Raw genomic sequence first — 21028 nt, 5'->3', positions numbered from 1 at the left:
GCTGGTAGAGAGCTTGCTTTCTTAGTTTTTGAGAATAATTTGTGCAATATTAGTACTAGTTTTTCTTTTTTAAGTTTGATAGAAATTTCATGTAAATCTGTCAAGAGATGGGGGTTTTTATCTTTGGTAGCTTCTTTGTAGCTATTTCTATTACTTTCTCTGAGATTATGCTTCACTCCTGCTGTATGACCCATCCATCTTTTTGCATGATTATATGGTTCTTCATTGACATTTTTCCTAATTTTTTATGTGCTGCAGCCAAGGGTATGCTGGTAAAATGTTTAATAACCAGCTCTCTTGGAGGGGTGGAGGGGAGGACTTGGTCAAGGTGGGGAGGCAGAATGTACCAAAGTTACTCTTCTAGTATTTCATCACTTTAAGTCTAGACAATCAACAACAACAAAAATCAAGCGTCAATTTGTAGCATTTACTGATTTCTGAAAATTTAACAATCATCCACTTGGTTTGAGCTGGCTCCAACACATTTCTGGTTGTAACCTGCTTACACCCACCATACTGGCTCACACTCACCATTGCCCTCTAGGTGGTGAAGCATTATCTGCCACCACCACCAAACAACTGAGGACAAACTACAGCTGGGGAGATTGGGAGCAGTTAGCGAAGGCCACACCATCCCAAGGACCCTCTTAGCAGATGGGCATGGCCCACGGGCGAAGCCTGGGCAGGATTCTCATTAGGTATTACCAGTGGTGCCTGAAACACCCCCATGGGTATGTTGGCTCTGAAGAGCAAGGAAATGAAGCAAACTATAGCAGCTCTGCTGCAGAATGAAAGTTAAAAAGTGAAAATTGAGCTCGTTGCTTACCAGCTGAAAAGACACCAGCTTGCAGTATTAAAAATGTAACAGCATGTTTGACATTGGGGGACGCTTCATCAGCAACAAAATGCCACGTGAACTGCTATTCCCAAATTCTCCTCTGAGTTGAAGTCAGTGATTTGTTTTATTTTTTCCCCCTGTTCTTATAGCTCCCAACTCTGGAGGAGATTGATTGAGATAGGGAAAGCTGTGCAGGATTAGACTGCAGCTGAAAGTTTTGCGCTCAGGTCATTTAATTTGGAAAGAATACGGCTTAGTGGAAAGAGCGTTGACTCTGAAGACAGAGGACTTGGGTTCAATTCTGCCTCTGCTCCTTAACACCTGTATGACCTTGGGCAAGTCGTTTAACCTTCCTAGGCCTCAATCTCCTCACCTGTAAAGTGAAAGGATTGCCATAGATGACTTGTACAGCCCCTTCCAGTTCTGGGTCTATGTTTTTATGTTGGACTGGCCTTCTAACGCAAGTGAAAGCCTGTAACAAACTTTTCCTTTCTATTTTCACAGTGTACCTCATTTCCACATTTTTCTAATGCACTTATTACGTGAAACTGTAAGTCATAGCTTTCTGTGGTGGTGGCTTATCTGCATATTCTAAATTGTAACCTCTCTGTGGATAGGGACCACTATGTCTCATAACCTCACATGTCTCCTAGACTGAATAGATCGAGCCCTTTGCAGGGGTGGGAAACCTGTGGCCTGGAGGCCACATGTGGCCTTCTAGGTCCTTGGGTGCAGCCTTTTGACTGAGTCCAAGTTTTACAGAGAAAAATCCTTTTATTAAAGGGATTTGGTCTGTGAAATTTGTATTCAATAAAAGGGCTGCACTTGAGGACCTAGAGGGCCATATGTAGCCCTCGAGGCCGCAGGTTCCCTGAGCCTGCCTTGATGCATACTATTTATTGTAGGTCTTTGTATACAGATCTTTAAAGCTGGTGAATTGTAGAGACAGATTTTTTTTAAAGCTATAATGAATTGGTATCACAGGAACATCCAGGAACATTGGCTTATGTGGGTATTTTGCTGCTTGGAAAAAAATGCATTTACAGCATTGTTGCTTTAAGTGAGGCAGGGACACTGAGAGGTTTAGTTACTTGTCCAATGTGACACAGCCAATGTTTGTCAGAAGCCAGGTCTTCCTGACCCTAAAGCCAGTCATATATATATATATGTATATATATATATGTATGTATATATGTATATATATATCAATCATCCCATACCACCATGTTTAAGCAGCTCCCTTAAACTCTAGAGAAGGTTTCAGTCAGCATTGGCAGGAGGGAATTCCCTAGACCAATGAAATCACACTTCTAATAAAAACCAATGAACTTATTATGCATAGATGAGCTTGTCAATGAAGTTCTAAGCTCCAGGTGGAAGTAACCCATCTTAGTTGTCTTCTCTGCCTATTGCAGTCATGTCTACTCAATAAATACTTACTGAATGAACAAATAAATAAGTGACTAGTCTATTCAAAATGGTCCACAAATAAATAAGTGACTAGTCTATTCAAAATGGTCCACAATGGGGTGGACCCTTCAATCAGGATTAAGAAATGTCATATCAGAGACAGCTCCATAAGCCATGCAGCACAAGATTCTGGATGGAGCAATATAGAGACAGCCAAATTACATATACTAACTGTTCTTCTTGCATCTTCCATCACAGAACTTTACCAGTCTTTCTCAACTGTAGTCTAACTGCTTGACCTAGTCTATAAGAATTTGAAATTACCAGCTGTAGTTTTAGACTAGAGCCTGTGAACAATGGTGAGATGTGTGGGTGTGCATGTGCGTTTCCAAAGTAAATCTAATAACGAAATGATAGGCGTGAGCAGAGAACATAAGCAGAGATATAGAGATATCTCAGCCTAGCCATGTACCCAGTGCATAATAAAGCAGCCAATAAATGACCAAGTAGAGGGGGTTAAAAGTTGCAAAGCCTGATACTGCCCCCTTTCCCTCCAAAGTCAGACGCTACTATAGGAAGGTGAACCATATAGACCGGGGTCCAAAGAAAGGCCCCATATCCAGTGACTCCAGGGCACCTTTCAGTTGCTAGTGAGACACATCAGACCTTCCATGTTACTATTTAGCCTAGTCTAATATTCTCATCTATTTCTTTCTTTTCCACTAACATTTTTCTATGCAACTTTATATGATTTTTAGCTTTAGGCCCTTAGAAAGTTATTAATTGGTTATTTCCTAACTCTTTACCTCTCCATTCTTTAAATGTAGCTATTTTCCTGGTACCTTGATAATTATATTCATTCATTCATTCGGAGGCAGTGTAGTGTGAGAGTGGTGGAAAAGGCACTTGTGAATGGCGCAGGGGGTGTTGTGTGGGGGGTGTGCAGATTAACAGCACCTGAGTGATCTTGAACAAGATATATCACTCTTCCATACCTTGGCTTCCTCATTGGTAAAATGCATCACAAACACTATGCAAGGCATTGTTCTAAGAGCAATGGAGGAGACAGAGACAAACAATGTCTCTATTCAATCATTATCAGTCATGTCCAATTCTTTGTGACTCCATTTGGGATTTTCTTGGCAAAGATACTGGAGTGCTGTGCCAGCTCATTTTACAGATGAGGAAACTGAGGCAAACAGGATTAAAAGACTTGCCCAGGGTCATGCAGTTGTAAGTATCTGAGGTGGGATTGAAATCAGGTCCTCCAGACTCCAGGGCCATTATTCTATCCACTGTGCCACCTAACTGAGTAATTCCTCAAGAAACTAGCAATCTAGGGATTCACAGGATTTTCAATACAGAATGAACTTCCAAAGCCATCTAGTCTCAGTAAAATTTAAGATCTTTGTGGGGGTGGGGGGAGGGGTGGCTATTTTGTTTTTGTCATTGTATCCCTGGCATGTAGCAGAGTTCCTAGAATAGAGAAGGTGGTTAATTAAAACTCCTTGAATGGCATTATATAGAAGCAGTCAGAATATATGCATTATATATGTGTGTATATATATATACCCACATATGTATACATGAATATATACATATGCATACAGACACATACCCATGTACATGCATTCATACTCTTATGTTTACTGTGAATACAACAGAATCTTTTTTTGTTTTTGCCAAGCAAAGGATCCTTGGAAGCAATGCCAGTTCTCACTTGTATTAAAATCCATTATCTTAGCACTGAGAAGAGACAATTTTACCACACAATCCCAAACTGAATGGCTTATTGCATAGGCTCAAGTTGTGGAAGTGAAAAGGTGGAAATAACATACAACACATGTTTTATGCTCTGTCTACTTCCCACCAGCTGAGTCCCAAAGCTGCCTTTTATTCTGTTATATAACAAAAATCATACTCATTCAGACCAACCAGAGAGGGACTGAGACAAGCTCCCTTTGAATGATTGCAAAACCTATGTTATAGACTATTTTCCAAAAAAATACAATTTGTTATTTCCAAAAATATGAAGTAACTTGAACTAAGTCAACAAAGCATTGCCTAGTAAAGGAGCCATATTATAGTAAGGGAATTGTTTTGCTGAGACAAGAATGTTTGTCTCAGAAGAATGTTTGTAATGATCATGTTTGAATGAATGGACTCTTGTAAAGTGCTTGCAAATAGGGTATATACTAGAAGCATCCCCTCTTCTCCCCCAGTCTGCTTCCCAGCATTCTTTACTGTTAGTTCACTGACAGAATTTTTACTGTGATTAGATATAGGAAGCCCATGTTTGATTCTTGAACAACATATTTAAATAAGGAGGTAGTTTGAGGGGAAAGTGCTAGACCAAGAATCAGAAAACCGCAATTTTGCTCCTTCCTCAGCAACTAAAGATGCTGTGAGATTTTGAGCAGGTCATTTAACTTCTGAGTTCCATTATCTATAAAATGACACCATACTTAGCATCCCTGCCTCCTCCCCAATTCAGCCTCACCCTTGGGAGCTCCAGAGATGTGCCATTATAAGGTAAGAGAAACATCCCCAAGCCACTTTAGTGAGACAGTTAACAAACAAGGCAAAAATAGTCCCCGTCCTCAAGGAGCTCACATCATAATGGAGGAAACAACATGTAAATAACTTGGTATATTCAAGGTATATCCATTGTAAGTAGAAGGTAATCTCAGAGGCACTCACAGCTGGGAAAGACCAGAAAAAGCCTCCTGCTAAAAGTGGGATTTGAGCTGAGTCTTAGTGGAAACCAAGGAATCTAAGAAGCAGAGGGAAAGAGGGAGAGCATTCCAAGTATGGGAGATAGCCAAGACAAAGGTAGAGCATTGAGCAAGAACAACTAGTAAGCCTAGCACATGTGAATGGAGAGTATAGGGTAAGAAGATGGGAAAGATAGAAAGGAGCCAGGTTATGAAGAGCTTTAAATGCCAAGTAAAGGCCTTTATATTGGATCTTGAAGGTAAGAAGGAGCAGCCAGAGTTCATTAAATGGGGTAACATGGCCAAACTAGGAAAATCACCTTGGTAGAAGAAGGGAGGAGGGATTGGAATGGGGAAAGACCTGAGGTGCAAAGACCAACCAGAAAGCTCTTGTAGTAGTTCAGTTAAGAGGCAATGAGGGCCTTAGAGTGGCTTTGTGAGTGGAGAGAAGGCACATATGAGAGATGTTGGGAAGGTGTAAATGATAAGATTTGGCAATGGATTAGATGTGGGATGAGTGACAGTGAGAAGCTGAGGGTGAAGCTTGGGGTTTGGAGCCTTGGGGCCTTCATCAGTCATAAGAAAGTTCAGAAGATAAAAGGATTTGAGCAGGGCGGAGAATGATGAATTATGATGAATTAAGTGTGTTGAGTTTGAGAAGCCAATGGGACACCTCGTCTAAGATACCCAAAAAGGTAGTTAGTGTTTCAGTACTCTATCTCAAGAGCAAGACTAGATCTAGCTCAATATATAAACTGGAATTCACCTGCATAGAGATGATAATTGAATCTGTAAGAGCTAATGAGATTAAGTTGAAATAGTATGATGGGAGAAGAGAAGAGGACCCAGACCTCCTACCTTTCCAGCTTTCTTACGCTACTCCCTGATACCTACTCTTAGGTTATAACCATGGAGATTATCCATGGTTAGTGAGTATGACATGGATGAAGAACTAGCAAAAAAGACAGGCATGGATAGAACCAAGAGCAGTGACATAAATACTCAGAAAGAGAAAAGTATTCAGGAGGAGGAAGCAATCAACAGTGTCAAATGTTGTAAAAAGAGTCCAAAAGGTCATTAGGTTTGACCATTAAGAGATCGTTGTTAACTTTGAAGAAAGCAGTTTCAATTGAAGAATGAGGTTCAAAGCTAGATTGCATTTACTCACAAACAGAAGGAGACCTATAGGATTATAGCTAGTGTGGATGGTAAGATCAAATAAGGGGGGAAATGGGTGTGTTTGTAGGCAGCAGGAGAAGAACCAATAGATAGGAAAAGATTAAAGGTTTGCGAATGAAGCTGACACTAGAACTAAGCTTCTAGAGAAAGTAGGAACGGATGGGGATCAAGGACTGATCTTGGTAAGAAAAAAGGCCACCTTACTGAGGAAGCTATCTAAGGGACGTGAGATGAGGAGAGGAGGGAACTCTAAGATAGACAGATAGACAGGTGGGTAGATGGATAGATAGATAGATAGATAGATAGATAGATAGATAGATAGATAGATAGATATAGATATCACCTCAGTGGGGTTTTTTTCAGTGAAATATGAGACAAGATCCTCAGTTGAGAGGATGATAGAAGTGATTTGGGAGACTTCAGAAGGGATGAGAAGGTTTGAAACAGCTGCTGTGGAGAGTGAGATAATGAAGCAATTAAGGAGAAGTAAAAATGATTGCCTTATTGCACTGAAAGCCCAGTCGAAATTAGGTAACCTAAATTTGTAGTCAGCACAGTTTTATTATTTCCTCTAGCTCAGTCCAACAATACATAAATGGGAAAGAAGATGGATGGTGGGAGTGATCCACAGTTAGGGTTTGGTAAAGCATCATCAGTAATAGAATAGTTGGATGAGGACTTCAAATGTAGAAAGAGCATAGAACTGAGTTGAAGGGGCAGCTAGGTGGCACAGTGAGTAGAGCACTGGCCCTGGAGTCAGAAGGACCTGAGTTCAAATCCAGCCTCAGACACTTGACGCACTTACTAGCTGTGTGACCTTTGGCAAGTCACTTAACCCCAATTGCCTTGCCTTCCCCCCTCAAAAAAAAAAAACTGAGTTTGTTCGCCAAAGGGTCAAGATAAGAAAGGAAGAATCGTGTAGGAAGGATGGGAGGTGCTGCCACTCCCAGGCTCCTGTGCCTAGCTGCATGTTGGTGACACTTGGCCAGTAGTTGTTGGTGGTGTTGAGGAAGGTGTGGTTCTCTTCTCCACAATGATTTTTCTCTTCAGTAGTGTCTGGGGAAATACTGTTGTTCCCAAGGCTCTTGGGTCTGGGGTCCTGACACCTAGTTGTCACTTAATAAAGGTGTGTTGATTGGTTGCTTATACAGTTTTCTATTTAATCCCATGCAACATAATTACTAAGTGCCCACTATGTGCAAGGCCTTGTACTGTAGAGGCTGTAGATATAGAGAAGTTCCCTGTCCCCATGGAGTTTATAGAGAGATGAGATATGGTATAGCCCAACCAGTTGCATCTGAACAGAAACATAATTGAGTTTATTACAATCACTGAAGCAAAGTCAAAACTACTGGACTTGGGCAGACAATTAGAGGTCTTGTTCATTCCCCCAACAGTCTTCCTCATGATTGGTGGGTCCCACTCTGCTAGCTAATTTGTAGATGCTGCTGATGCAAAAACTTCAGGGGAGTCAAAACGTGTGCTCCCTCTCTAATCCCTCTTTTTCCTTAGGATGGATGCAAGCTTGCACTCATCCAGACCCTTCCCCACCACCATCCCATCTGAAAAGAAAACCTTCCCATGGCCCCCAGCTACAATACAGGGAAACTATGTGTAATATTACAAGTGTGCATTAAGCTTTAAGGTTATTATACTATATTTTTGTGTAGTCAACCTCCCAGCGGCCTCTGAAACCCAACTTAGCTTCATCTCTTCTTAGCACTAACCACAAGTCAAGGCTTCTACCATCACCCTTCTCTCCTTTATTGCATATTTATTCTCCCTATCTGGGGAAGTCCCAGAAAACCATTCATCCTTAGAATGTTGCCATGCTCTTTGCTAAGAAAGGGGTCGAGATGGGAGGGAGAAACAGTCTTTCCAACTTTTCCCTGAAGTCACAAAGTGTCTTATCAGATCTAAGCCTGTTCTTTCTCAGGCTTGACTCGTTTATGCACCCACCAAAATTTAATACATCATTCTAACAAGAATTTATATGTCAATGGGTCTATGATCTCATTGATGACAATATTCCCATCATCAGTTTGGCTTGTAGTCTGTCCTCATCCTGTGCAATTTCTTCCTTTTCCCCCCTATAAATTCTCCATAGAATATCTCCCCTAACCCTTGGAAGGCTTCCATTAGGTCTTTTACTAATTCATGGATCCACTTCAGAGCTTGGGTTCTCCATTGCTTATTCTTTGCTCTGAATGTGTGACCAGCCCACCTCTTTTTCTGACCATACATTTCCTGGAAAAACAGCCTTTGTCCTTTGGGTCCTTTAGAGGCACAGTAATGTAGTGGGGCAGCTGGGTGGCACAGTAGATAGAGCACCAGGCCTGAAGTCAGGAAGATCTGAGTTCAAATCCAGCACCAGGCACTTACTCGTCTCATCTGTTACCTCATCTGTAAAATGAGCTGCAGAAGGAAATGGCAAACCAGTCTGGTATCTTTGCCAAGAAGACCCTAAGTGGAGTCACAAAGAGTCAGTCATGATTGAAACAGCTAAACAACAACAAATAACCTACAGGCCTACCAAAGAAAATGCCATATTTTTAAGATCCTTTACAAGTGACATACATTTGATTGATATAGAGGATTAGAGGTGACTCATTGGATCATATATATGGAATTGGAAAGAACCTCAGACATCATCTAGTTCAACCCCTCTCACTTGATAGAGGGGGAAACTGAGGCCCAGAGAAGTTGCTTGCCCAAGGTGACATAGCAAGCAAGTGGAAGAGGCAGGACTTGAACCCAAGTCCAACTAGTGCTCTTTCCTTCGTTCCATGCAACCTCTCAGGAGAGACTTCATGAAAGAGATGAGATTTGAAGTAAATTTCAGATACCTTGACTTCTGACATAGGTTTGACTAGAATCAGGAGGGGTTCAGTAGGCATTTTTAAAGATGCAGCCACCACTGGCCTTGTTATTGCTACTCAAGCCTTTGCTGTGTTCTGTGCCTGAGACCCTAAGCCACTTATGGTGCAGACCACTTTACAACAGCTCTTCCCAGAGACACACACCTCAAAGGAGGACACAGACACAGAGAAAAAGCCACCCAGATAAGCAGGCTCTCCAGACTTCTCCTCCTTTGCCACCCAGGAGTCTCACCTCGCCTCTGGATCATCCTGTCATTGACATAAGAAGCTGTGGAATACAACAGCTTTCAGTCAGTCAATTAACAATTATTAAGCACCTATTATGTACCAGGCAGAAAATAAAGAAATGGCTGACCTGGACTCCCTCTTTAAATGGAGATTCTGGGAGGAAAGGATTCTTCTCTAGCCAGAGGGAGGGAGGGGGCCCCAAGGACAGAGGGTACAGGTGATGGTTCCCAGGGCTGAAATGATCTTGCAGGATCACCAGCCTGGAAACATGGACTAGCTCTGCTCTTATAAACGTCTGCCACCAGCAGCCTCTAAAGGAAGGAGAGGAAGGTGCCCTCTGAAGGGTTATTAACAATAGCTGTTGCCTTTCTGCTCCACAGATTAACTACCCAACCTTCTTAATTGTGGCAGTACTGAGTTCTGAAGGATAAGATAGGAGAAAGGAAGGTATTCCTCAGAGCAAATACAGAGAGATGGAAAAGGATGAGACCTATTCAGGGAACATTAAGTAGACATTTGGTTGGAGTGGAATGTTCAGAATTGAACATTGGAGATGAGGCTTAAAAGAAAGGTGGGTGTCAAGTTCTGCAGGGCTTTGAATGCCAAACTAAGGATTTCGAATGACTTTTTGAGCAACGCAGTGACTACAAAAGAAGGTTGGTCTAGTGTTGGTGTGCAGAAGAATTGTGTGGGGAAAGACTGGAGGCAGAAAACAATGAGAAGGCCACGGTCCAGGTGTAGTGATAATGGCCTGGACTAGAGTGATGACAGAAGACACATTACAGAGGAAGAACTGATAAGATTGATTACATATGATGAGAAGAGAAAGAGACAAAGATGACTCCAGGTTTTGAACCTGGCTGACTGGAAGACTCATAGAATTAACAGAAATAGGATATAATAAAAAATCAGAATTGGGGATGAGCTAGAAGAGAGGGGAGAGGAAGAGAAGGAGTTTGGTTTAGATGGGTTGAGTTTGCGGTAATAGCAGGATATCCAAGTGGACAGGAACTTGTGAGAGATGTCAAGGCTAAAGCTTGGAAGTTTCAATACTAATTTTCTCTTTAAAAAAAAATTCTTAATTTTTCCTTCTGTCTTTTGTTTCTACATCACCTTCATATTCAACTGTATAACCTCACCCTCTTTACCAACTTGTAATAAATAATCAGAATAAAGTAGGGGAAAGGCTGTTCAGTAAAACCAACCAACACATCAACCAAGTCTGACAGTATATGCAGAGTTCCATACTTGTTCTCACATCTATGTAACTGAAGGGAGAGAAATGCATTCTTTCTGTTTTCTCTGAAGCCATGTTGAATACCTGTTCTGTTCAGTAGTTTGTAATGACCAAGAGATAAAGTAAATGCTATATTCAGGAAAAAATAATCACAGGAAGACCTATCTAAAGAGCTCCCCATGGGAGGTGCCTGCTGATAGGATGCAAGACTGTTGACCTTTGGGTTGGGTTCTCATCCCCTCCTGCTTTGAAAAGGAGAAGTAGAGGTCAGGTATTACTTCAGGTTAGATCACAATATTATTAAAAGTCCTTTGGCAACTTGAACTTACCAAATGCCTGCAAATAAGTAGCTCTTGTTTGTCTAGTAGATTGAACATCTTAAGAGTCTATGTGGTGACTTGAGCTGAGAGAAATGTGATAAACCTCCAAAAGTCATGTCGCTTCTTGTTCAAAAATCTTCGTTGGTTCTTGACTGCTACTAAGCAAGATTCAAATCCCTTTGCCTGGCATTCAAAACTCTTTAAAATTTGATGTGACCCAATAAAGAGAGAGGGGGAACAGAGGGGAGAGGAAGGGGGAGAGAGAGGGAGAGAGAGAGATCCCCATTGCCTTAGTTTCCCAAATTGTTTTAATGTAGTGGATTCTTTGTCTTTAATGTAGCCAAAGAGAGTGGCTTCATTATCAAATGACATCAATGAAGGGAAAACTCCAAAGGAGTTCCATCAGCTCTCCAAGTTGTTCCTCCTGGGTTTTGTAGGCCCTACCTGGCTTTTGGATTCCTCCTGTGCCTGCCCTGGTTCAGAGCTATTTAATTGGAATATCCTAGCTTTAGCTTGTGCTCTTCTTTTGCAGTTTTTGAGGAGCCAGAAGATCCAAGCAACAGGTCATTTTTTTCTGAAATCATCTCTTCAATTTCTGATGTGAAGTTCAGTCATAGCGGGAGGTACATTATGACCAGGGATTATCTGACCGTCAAAGTCTGGGACCTCAACATGGAAAATCGGCCCATTGAGACTTACCAGGTACAGTACTAATGAGGTCAATCACTTAGGGGTTGGATGAGCCCTCACTAGCTATATAGCTCATGATGCAAGAGAAGTATAATATATAGTCCTTGACCTCAAGGAGCTTAGACAATCTAAACTTCCATTGCCTCCTACTTGTTCTATGTGTCTAAGGCCATGTGTAATTAACTGCTATATTATATGGACCTCCTATAACACCTGAGGATTTCCTAAAGGGCCGCTACAGGAGCTAAGGGTGGTCTCATGGAGGGAGGTGGGTATTGGCTTGAACTTGGTAGGATTTGAGGGGGTGGGAAGGCATTCTGGGAAGGGCATTGAAGGTAAGTAAAGGTGCAGAGGAGAGATGGGCATGGTGTGTGCCCTGATGTTTAGAACCAGAGGAATTTTCAGAGTCTTATGAACTAGGTAGAAAAGATATAGAAAAAATTGTATAAGAGAAATTGGAAAGAGACAGAAACATGAAACAATAAGGAATAAAGCAAGGTAAAATACACACACACACAGGCCTAGAAGTCAGCCATATTCTACTTAACATTTGCTTTGCTACTAGAGACAATAGGGTCATCGAGGATGGAGCACAATTCAAATTTTCCATCCTCTTCATACTAATGTGCATTAAAGAGCTCTCTAAGTGAAGCTCAGTTCAGGGAAAGAAATGCCAAGTGCCTCTTAGGAACAAGCCCAGGACAGCGCCCAGTGGTTCTTAGGCTCCACGATTGAAGGAGAGGGCAGGGAAGCCAAACAATTCGTTATAGATATAAGCAAATGTAATCCTATGGCACTAGAGACATCTCCACAGCCTTAACAATTTGATATTATAGCCATATTAATGAACTAAATAGAATAGATGAAGGATAATCCTACGAGAGAACTGGGAGTGACATCTAAGAAAAGAAACACTGAACAACAAAGGAAGCCAGAGTTAGCAGGAAGCATGATATAGCAGAGAGAGGACTAGACTGTAGGTCTTCAGACCTGGGTTCAACTTTTTTCTCAGAAACTTAAGCTGTATGATGGTGGGCAAGTCACTTAACCACTCAGACCCAGTTTTTCATCAATAAAAATGAGGGGGTGATATAGATCAGTAGTGTCAAACTCAAAATAGAAATGGAGCCTGCTAGACTATACGTAAAGATCCCTGGGTGACATGTTAATTTAAAGAGGTAATGTTATCTATATTTGTATTTTATTTTTATTTATATTATTAAATAGTTCCCAATTAAATTTTAATCTAGTCCTGGCTACACTGAGGAGTATTGTAGGGCACATTTAGGCTGCATGTTTGATACCTCTGACCTCTAAAGTTTTTTCAGATCTAAATCTGTGATACTATGAGGGTTAAAAGGCAGTATGGAGTAATAGATAAGTGCTATGTTTACAATTAGGAAGACCTTGGTTTAAATCACTTGCTAGCTCTCTGACCATGGGAAAGTCACTTAATTAACCTGTGGGCCTCAGTTTCTTCATCAATAAAATGAGAGTTGGATCAGATGGCCTTGAATGTCCTTCCAGCTTTAATTCTTTGATCATATGAGCCTAAGCCAACAAACATCTCTTCAGTGGGACAATGCAGTCACTGTCCCAAGCAACCTTCCAACCACATTGCTGTCATGGCATTGGTTCACTCACAGGACCACCTTCCTCTCTCAGTCCTTCTGAAAATATGCCTGCCTAGTTATAGCCAGACAGCCTTAGGCACTGCCCTCCATCCTTCCTAGTACATAGGGAAGCAGAGAGAAGATGAGCCATCTCCCAACCCCACTGACAGTAGGCCTTCAAGTCTCTCCTTCGCTGGGTCACTTTGACTAGTGCTAAGGCTGTGAGGGAGGGACTTGGCCATTTTCCTCCACTCCATGGGGGAGGAAATGAGAAGCTGAGTGTGTTCCCCAGCCAGTGAACTGTAGAGAGAGCTTGTACCCTAGGGCACAGGTTCAGAGTATGCCATGTGCTCAACAGGGCTTGACCTTTAATTGCTCTGATTCCGTTTTATACAAAACTAATCTGAAGGGGAAAAGGGAAAATCAGTGAACCTGCTCTCAAGTGTTCTGTGGTGGTTTTGGTGTAACAGGCAGTAAAGTACAAGCCATTTGGAAACACTGGTCATTAAATGTTAAGGGCCCCACACTTCCTTCACCATTTGATCATCAGGCAAACCTTTAGCAACTAAGCTTTATGCTAGCGGAGATACAAAATTAGAGAAGGACCCAATTTAAAGTTCACAAGGTTCCTTCCTTCATGGAGCTTACAGTCTAACAGAGGGACATGACACAAACATAGTAAACTATAATGTACTATTTATGATAAATGAATTAGAGAAATATAGAACAAAATGCTAGTTAGAGTGGGCAAGGGGAAGGTTGTTACTGACCATCCCTGTGACTGAGGCTCTGACAAGTCCAAGACCCAGAGTTTGTGCCTTTAAGGAGCTTACAAGCCCACTGATCTCCCTCAAGGGCCTTGCTTAACAGAACTCATGTTGGTACTTAAATAGGTGTGGGCTAAATCTGATTTTTGAACAACTACGATGCTTAGTACTAGTACTGTATGTGCTATGAGGGATATAATATAAGGAAAGTAAAAGGTCTGGCCCTGTCTCTCAAAGAGTTTATATTCTACAGGGTGTCCCTAAAGTCTGGACACGTAGGAAATCTCATTAACCATTTCACCAAAGACTCTGCATTGTTCAGCGACTTCTTTTTCTGGGATATGCTAAAGGAGAATGTGTACTCAATGAAAATCACAGATCCAACACACTTGATTGAATGCATAAGGAGTGAATATGCTAAAATTGATGGCAATGTGGAGTTATTCCATCGAGTTCACAGGAATCTTGCAAAGTGCATCAACTTTTGCATCACAAATGATGGAAATCATATTGAAGATGTTATTTGTTAATATTCCAGTAAATAAAATGTTGTTGAAAATTTCATTCATTTCATTTCTTGAAAATACACATTTTTGCCTATGTGTCCAGACTTTAGGAACACCCTGTAGTTGAAGAGACAAGATAAATACACAATTGTGTCAAGTTAACAATCCAAGGCAACATGTGATTAAATACCAAGGTGGATGATCTAGATGAGGAACCTGTGGCCCTCTAGGTCCTCAAGTATGGCCCTTTGATCCATTGGATTCTGTCAAAGGACTGTACTTGAGGATCTAGAGGGCCACAGGTTCCCCACACCTGAGATGCTAAATGCTCCATAAACTGAGAGGAATAGGAGGAGAGAACAACGGGGGCACCACTGTGGAGAAAGTGATAACTGAGCTGCGTAGGATTTAACTAGGGGAAGGCCAGGAAATGTAGCAGGGGCTATATTTCAATTCCACTAAATTTAACAAATATGTATTAAGTAACTACTATGTATAAGACAATGTGGTAGTACAAAGCAAAACAGTCTCTGCCCACAGGGAGTTTAAATTCTACTGAGGCATGAACAATATATTTGGAAGATAATGTAAAAATCAACATAGCTAGATGAGTGTAGGCTCTAAGTGGAGTCATGTTCCAGAGTGTTTTGAATACCAGCCTGAGAAATTTGGATTTTATCCTGTAGACTATGGAGTGATTGGAAATTACTAAGGGGGGGACTGGTTGAATGAAGTTTCTATTTGGAGGGAAGATGAGATTGTCAAATGTGCAGGATGGATTAGAGGCTGTGAGACCGACTTAGGGCCACTGCAGTAATTAAGAGATAAGGTGGCAAAGGCTGACCAGAGTGACAATAGTGGGAGTGAATGGATGTAAGATCATTTGGAATCTAAGAATTTGGGGACTTTTCCCCAGGGCCTAATAACAGAGGATCCTTATTTAGAGTATACCAAGCCCTAAATGTCTGGGTTTTTCCCTGAAACTCTTTATACCTAGAGGCCACAAGACCATCCCATTGACAACAAAATCAGAGTGGCAAGAGGCAAGAAGTCAAATCCATGACAAGGCATGTTCTCATTCCTGAAATAACCTGTGGGTGTTTTACCTTGATGTGCTCTCTCTTCCCCATTCCAATTCTCTCTCCCCACTTATTACACTTCTTTTCTGAGATGGCTACTTCTCTGTCTCTTTGGCCTCACTCAGAGTCATTGTCCCAAGACCCAGACACTTCGAGAAGAAACTCAGAACCCAAACACCCAGTGTTGGCCCTGGGCAGCTGCCTATCACATCCAGAGTCCAGTCTTAGTGCTCACAGACCATCTGGAGAGCAAAACAAATGAGCTCACTGGCTTATTCACTTCTCTCTGTTTCTTCCCACAGGTTCATGACTACCTCCGCAGCAAGTTGTGTTCTCTCTATGAAAATGATTGCATTTTTGATAAATTTGAGTGTGTGTGGAATGGGTCAGACAGGTAAGAAACACTAGCAAAGAACCCCTAGGCTGTCCCTTGCCTTACTGAGGTCCTGACAGGTGTCCCAGTTGTCCCAGGTGGGAACTGGACAACGTATGGCAAGAGGAAGAGGATCATGTTGAATCCTAGTTGGCCAGACCCATAGCATGGGTTGGGATTCACATCTAATGGGTCGTCTGATTGATGAGCTGTGTCCTACAAGGCAGAAATACCCCAAGGATGAAATATAGTCCAATAAGATACTGTTTTACTCAAGGATTGATGTTTCCTATCATAGAAGGAATAATTAATACTCCTGACTACTGACTTTTTTTTATCTGATCCAATCCAATAAGCATTTATTAAATACCTTCTAGTTCAAGGCACTGAGTCAGATGCAGGGACTACCAAGACAAAAAGAAAAGCAATCCTTGCCCTCAAAAAGTTTACATTCTCCTAGAAGAACATTGCTTTCTTTTTATACAAGACCAATATGAAGAGAATGTGTGACCTTGGGCAAGCCACTTGATTTCCCTGAAGCCAAGTTTCTTCATCAGTAAAGTGAGTGGGGTGGATTAGATGGCCTCTGAGTTCACATCCAGCTCCACAGCTATGATCCTATAATTCAAAAATGCTCTCAGCTCATAATTATTTGGGAAAAAAAATAAACAGAAAATAGTTTCATAGCTCTATCTATCATCAGGGCCAAGTCTGCAGAACTAACGTGACTTGAAGAACAAAATCAGCTCTGCCAAAAATTCAGTCCTGACAGCTTCGGCTGATGAAAAACAAAGCACATTTGTTAGGATCAGCTGGCTGTTGGCCTCAATGTTCCTCTTCACTCTGCTAGTGCAGCCCTGGCCTAAGGTTATTGGCTCAGTGCAAGTGCAAATCATATATCAGGCTCCCTGAAAAGAGATTGCATACAACTTTAAGGCCTATGATATTGAAGGCAGTGGACATGGAATCAGAAAGCTCGGGGTTCAAATCCCATCTCATTCACTTACTAGCTGTGTGATCCTGGGCAATTCAGTTAACTGAAGTCTGAGTCTCAGTTTCTTCATATGTAAAATAGAGATAATAGCAACTACCTCACAGGGCAATTGTGAGGATTAAATCTTAAATCACTATATAAATGTCTATTTTTTAATTTATTATTACTCAGTTGTTCATTTTCAGCTTAAACATTACTGAAAAAAAGGCAGCATAGTCTAAGAGATAGAACAGATGGCCTCAGTCCGAAAAAAAAATTGTGTGTTCATGTCCTCTCTCTGATGAGTCCTGGTTGTTTGACCAGGGGCAAATCACTTAACCTCTCAGTATCCTAGGAAACCCTTTAAAAATTTTAAATTGAAGAGCAGCTGCTAGCCTGCCTGGGTAAAGGGAATTTCCTCACACAGAGTTTCCTACAGCAATAAAATCATAGACTTGATTTTCCAAATTTCCCAAGTATTGTGACAGGTTACCTACTATCTTTGTGTCAACACCACCGAGTAGGGATTAATTAGCTCCTGTTTCTAAAATGTCTGACAAAGGGCAATGTTTGCAAATGCTTTATGAAACGTCATCATTGTCACTAGTATTGAGAATCAAATGTTTAACCTGATTATCTTTCCGATATCTGTGTGCTCTCTCTGACATGCAAACATTATCCTCTCAGAACAGAATGTCTTCAAGTGATTTATAAAACAATCAGGATGAATTCTAGTCCTAGCGCTGCCACTAACAAGGTATAAAACTGGGCAAGTCACTTTTCTCTTGCCTCAGTTTCTTCATCTGTAAAATGAAGGGATTGGATTAGGGGATCTCTCAGGTGCCTTTCCAGCTCAATCAGTAAAGTGTGAGCTCCTTGAAGGCAGGAATTACATCACTTGCTTATGAGTTTATGAAATGACAGAGCAGAAGAATTAGATTTTTATTAAAAGATTAATGTAGAAAAAAGCTGAAGAGGTACTATGTCGCACAATCAAAAACACCAGATCGAAACTTTAATGATTTTGTGTGTTTTTCTGCCATCTTACTGCCCAGCCAAGAGCAAGGCAACCAATTAACTGTCCAATGCAAACCAACAAGCATGAATGCCTGCTCTGCTAAAAGCACTGTACTAGGCACTGGGAATACAAAGACCAAACAACTGATGTGTGGTTCCTGCTTTCAAAAAGCTTACATTCTATCGGAAGAGCCAAAGCTTTAACCCAGACCTTGTTGACTCTAAGACTTACCGTCTTTATACTACACGATGCTGATTCCTATTGGATTAATACTAGAAATAAGAAGAAAAACATATTCTTTTCTCATAGGATGAAGGAAAAAAAGAATTTCTTGATAAGCCATTGCCCAAATATTTCTCTTTTTTTATCATAAAATGTATTTCCTCATGTTTGGTGGTAAACAGTGACAAAATGTTTTCCCATTGCCCACTTCTGGATACTTCTAACTTGTTTGGATAAGCCAAGTTACAGATGTTTGAAGTAACCTCTTTCTCACCATTACCTTTTCTACCATTTTAATATTGATGATGACCTTTGCTCTAAAAATTAGTTGTTTATACAACAAAAAATCCAGATCTTTCAGAAGACTAGGTAGATATGGATGACTCCATGGTCTAACTTTGGCAGCATGTAGACGCATAATTCAAATTTGTAAAATCCAAAAATAACATTAAAAAACTTGGGATTATTTATTATTAATAAAGAATCAGTTAATTCAGGGACTGATAACTAGACATCTAACACAATAAGATAAAAACAATATCCAGAAGAACTATCCCAATCAGCCATTTTAAAGCCTTTTAAGAATGACCAGTGTGGCAAATCCTTCAACAAACCCATTCTGCCTTTCTTTCCATGAAACCATCAAGGAATGAGACTGTCAAGGGCTAGAACAAATTTCACACAAGTTTACACCTTGTTTCACCCAACAAAAGCAATGGGTGTTATAATGGCCCCAACTCACGTACAACTCATCCCTCTCTCCTCTCTCACTTTGCAGCGTCATCATGACTGGGTCCTACAACAACTTCTTCAGGATGTTCGACCGAAATACCAAGCGTGATGTCACCCTGGAGGCTTCCAGGGAAAACAGCAAGCCCAGGGCCATCTTGAAACCCCGAAAAGTATGTGTAGGTGGCAAACGGAGAAAAGATGAGATCAGCGTGGACAGTCTGGACTTTAGCAAAAAGATCTTACATACAGCTTGGCATCCTTCAGAAAATATTATAGCAGTGGCGGCTACAAATAACCTATATATATTCCAGGACAAGGTTAACTAGGAGGACAAGTTATACTTAATAAGCTCACATACTGAATACTAGTCAAACAAGTTTTTAAATGTTTCTTTGGGTTTTCATTTTATTCATTGACTTTAATTTTCCTATGCAGGAAACAATTGGAATAGAAGAAAAACAGTCCAAAGGCCCCCAGCTCCCCCTATGTTGGCAAATCCAACAAATAGGTTCAGAATACTCTTGTTTAGAATCGAGAGCTGCCCGGTAACCAGGAGCCTTCCATAGTTGACTTGAATTTCTGATGCTTTTATTACCCAGTTCTCTCTGGTGAGTCCAGTGTTTTGTTTCTAGGTGTCTGCTGAGGTGAAATGAGATTGTCTGTAGTATTTAAGGGGGGTGGGGGAAGATAAGTTTTTTTTTTAATTAAGCAATTCCATTTGATTGAAAAATAAACACTGTTTACTCTACTTCTGGATAAAAATCTGTTTGCTTCCTAGAAAACCAGAATTGCTTTTCCACTTCATTTCTTAAAATTCTTTTTCTTGTTGCTGTTCCAAATAATTTTTTCCCTCTTATGAGGCTGTGAAGGCAGAAATCCAGGGCCAAGGTTAGAGTCTGGTTAAAAGTTGTATGCAATGCTACGGCTTGCTACATTTCTCTGTTACAACCCCAGGCAGAGAATTTGGCTCTAGATATGCTGCTGTGCTTAGGTGAATTTGTAGAAAACACTTAATTAGAGCTTCTAAAATCTGCCATCACAAACTTAGATGAGCCTGGACTCCATTTTCTGTTTTCTTTTATTTTACTTTTCTCTTTGCTTCTTTAAGTATTTATTTATTTGCTTATTCATACATTTAGTGAAAGCCTAAAGATAGAAAAGGTTGTTACTTATATTTTGACATTCCAAATGAAGGAGCACCCCTTACCAGAGCCTCCCAAATTGGAAACTGACACCCAGGAATCCTCCCCATTCCTTTTTCTCCCCCCACTCGTCCCCCACCCCAGATGTCATAGCCAACAAGGTAACAAAGCCCAGTCCTGATGCTGGAACAATATTAATCAATTTTAAAATGCCGTTTTCTGAAAGCTAATTGGACTTTGCAACACCCCCAAAAGCTCACCCTTTTCATTTCCAAGGTGAAAACCCATGAGGTTGAGTGACTTCTCCTAGTGTGAAAATTGTGCGTCAAAGGAACAATCTATGAAATCCACTAGAACCTGCTGCTGCTCAGTCTGATCCTTCAATGCCTCTTCCCCAATTGGGGTTTCTGACTTGTGACACTTCCTGAGAAATGTCACTCATGTCCCCCCCAAAAGTACCTCAGGGAGTAAGATGCAATGAATTCAAAGGATTTCTGGATTTCATCTTAATAGCTGCAGTTTCAGCTCAGGTGCTGGCCTCTCACTCAGCCTTTCATAGCCCATCTCACTAACCTGCCACCTGAGAGAAGAAAGGTGGTTCAGGACAGAACTCATGGGCAGCCATCTTTAAAGGCGGTGTTTCCTTGGTTTGTGGCTTTACATAGAGCCAGAAAAATCAACTTTCAGGGTTGACATTGGAGGGAGTGTTGCCAGGGTGGAGGAAGAAGGGGAAATAGCAGAAGTCCATCCGATTTTCCCAGTGTCTTTTTGTTTTCCCTTGTATCAAAAGCCTGTTCTGTAACACCCCAAGTAAAATTCTCTCAGTTGTCCTCTTGGCCTGTTGTGTGGACTTTCTCCTTGTCACCCTCTTTCAGTTCATCAGGATGCTTTGCCTGGAAAGCCAAAGCTTCAATCAAAATGTGGGGAGAGAAAATAAGTTAGCCAGTAACCACTGTACATGCTGTGAAGGTCTGATAGAGCAGAAAGCATTGAACTCAGGAGTGGAGAGGCCTGGACTTGAATCCTGGTTTTGCCACCAAGTTACTGCGTGACCTTCGGCCACCTTCTTCCCCTCTCTGGGCTTCAATCTCCTAAACTACAAAATAAG

At 41.1% G+C, this 21028-nt stretch overlaps 1 protein-coding gene across 1 annotated transcript in view; it reads left to right on the top strand.

The window, feature by feature from the left end:
• The window catches only part of PPP2R2B (protein phosphatase 2 regulatory subunit Bbeta), a 300082-nt gene extending 280542 nt beyond the window's left edge, over nucleotides 1-19540 (top strand). The window contains exons 7-9 of the mRNA XM_036752198.1: nucleotides 11338-11507; nucleotides 15763-15854; nucleotides 18825-19540. Of these exons, the coding sequence (XP_036608093.1) occupies nucleotides 11338-11507; nucleotides 15763-15854; nucleotides 18825-19104 (542 nt within the window). The 3' untranslated portion in view covers nucleotides 19105-19540. The remainder of the gene's footprint in view (nucleotides 1-11337; nucleotides 11508-15762; nucleotides 15855-18824) is intronic.
• The last annotated feature ends 1488 nt before the right edge of the window (nucleotides 19541-21028 follow it).

Source organism: Trichosurus vulpecula, chromosome 3, assembly GCF_011100635.1.
Source record: "Trichosurus vulpecula isolate mTriVul1 chromosome 3, mTriVul1.pri, whole genome shotgun sequence".
Classification (NCBI taxonomy): Eukaryota; Metazoa; Chordata; class Mammalia; order Diprotodontia; family Phalangeridae; genus Trichosurus; species Trichosurus vulpecula.
This window is presented reverse-complemented; position numbering and strand designations above follow the sequence as displayed.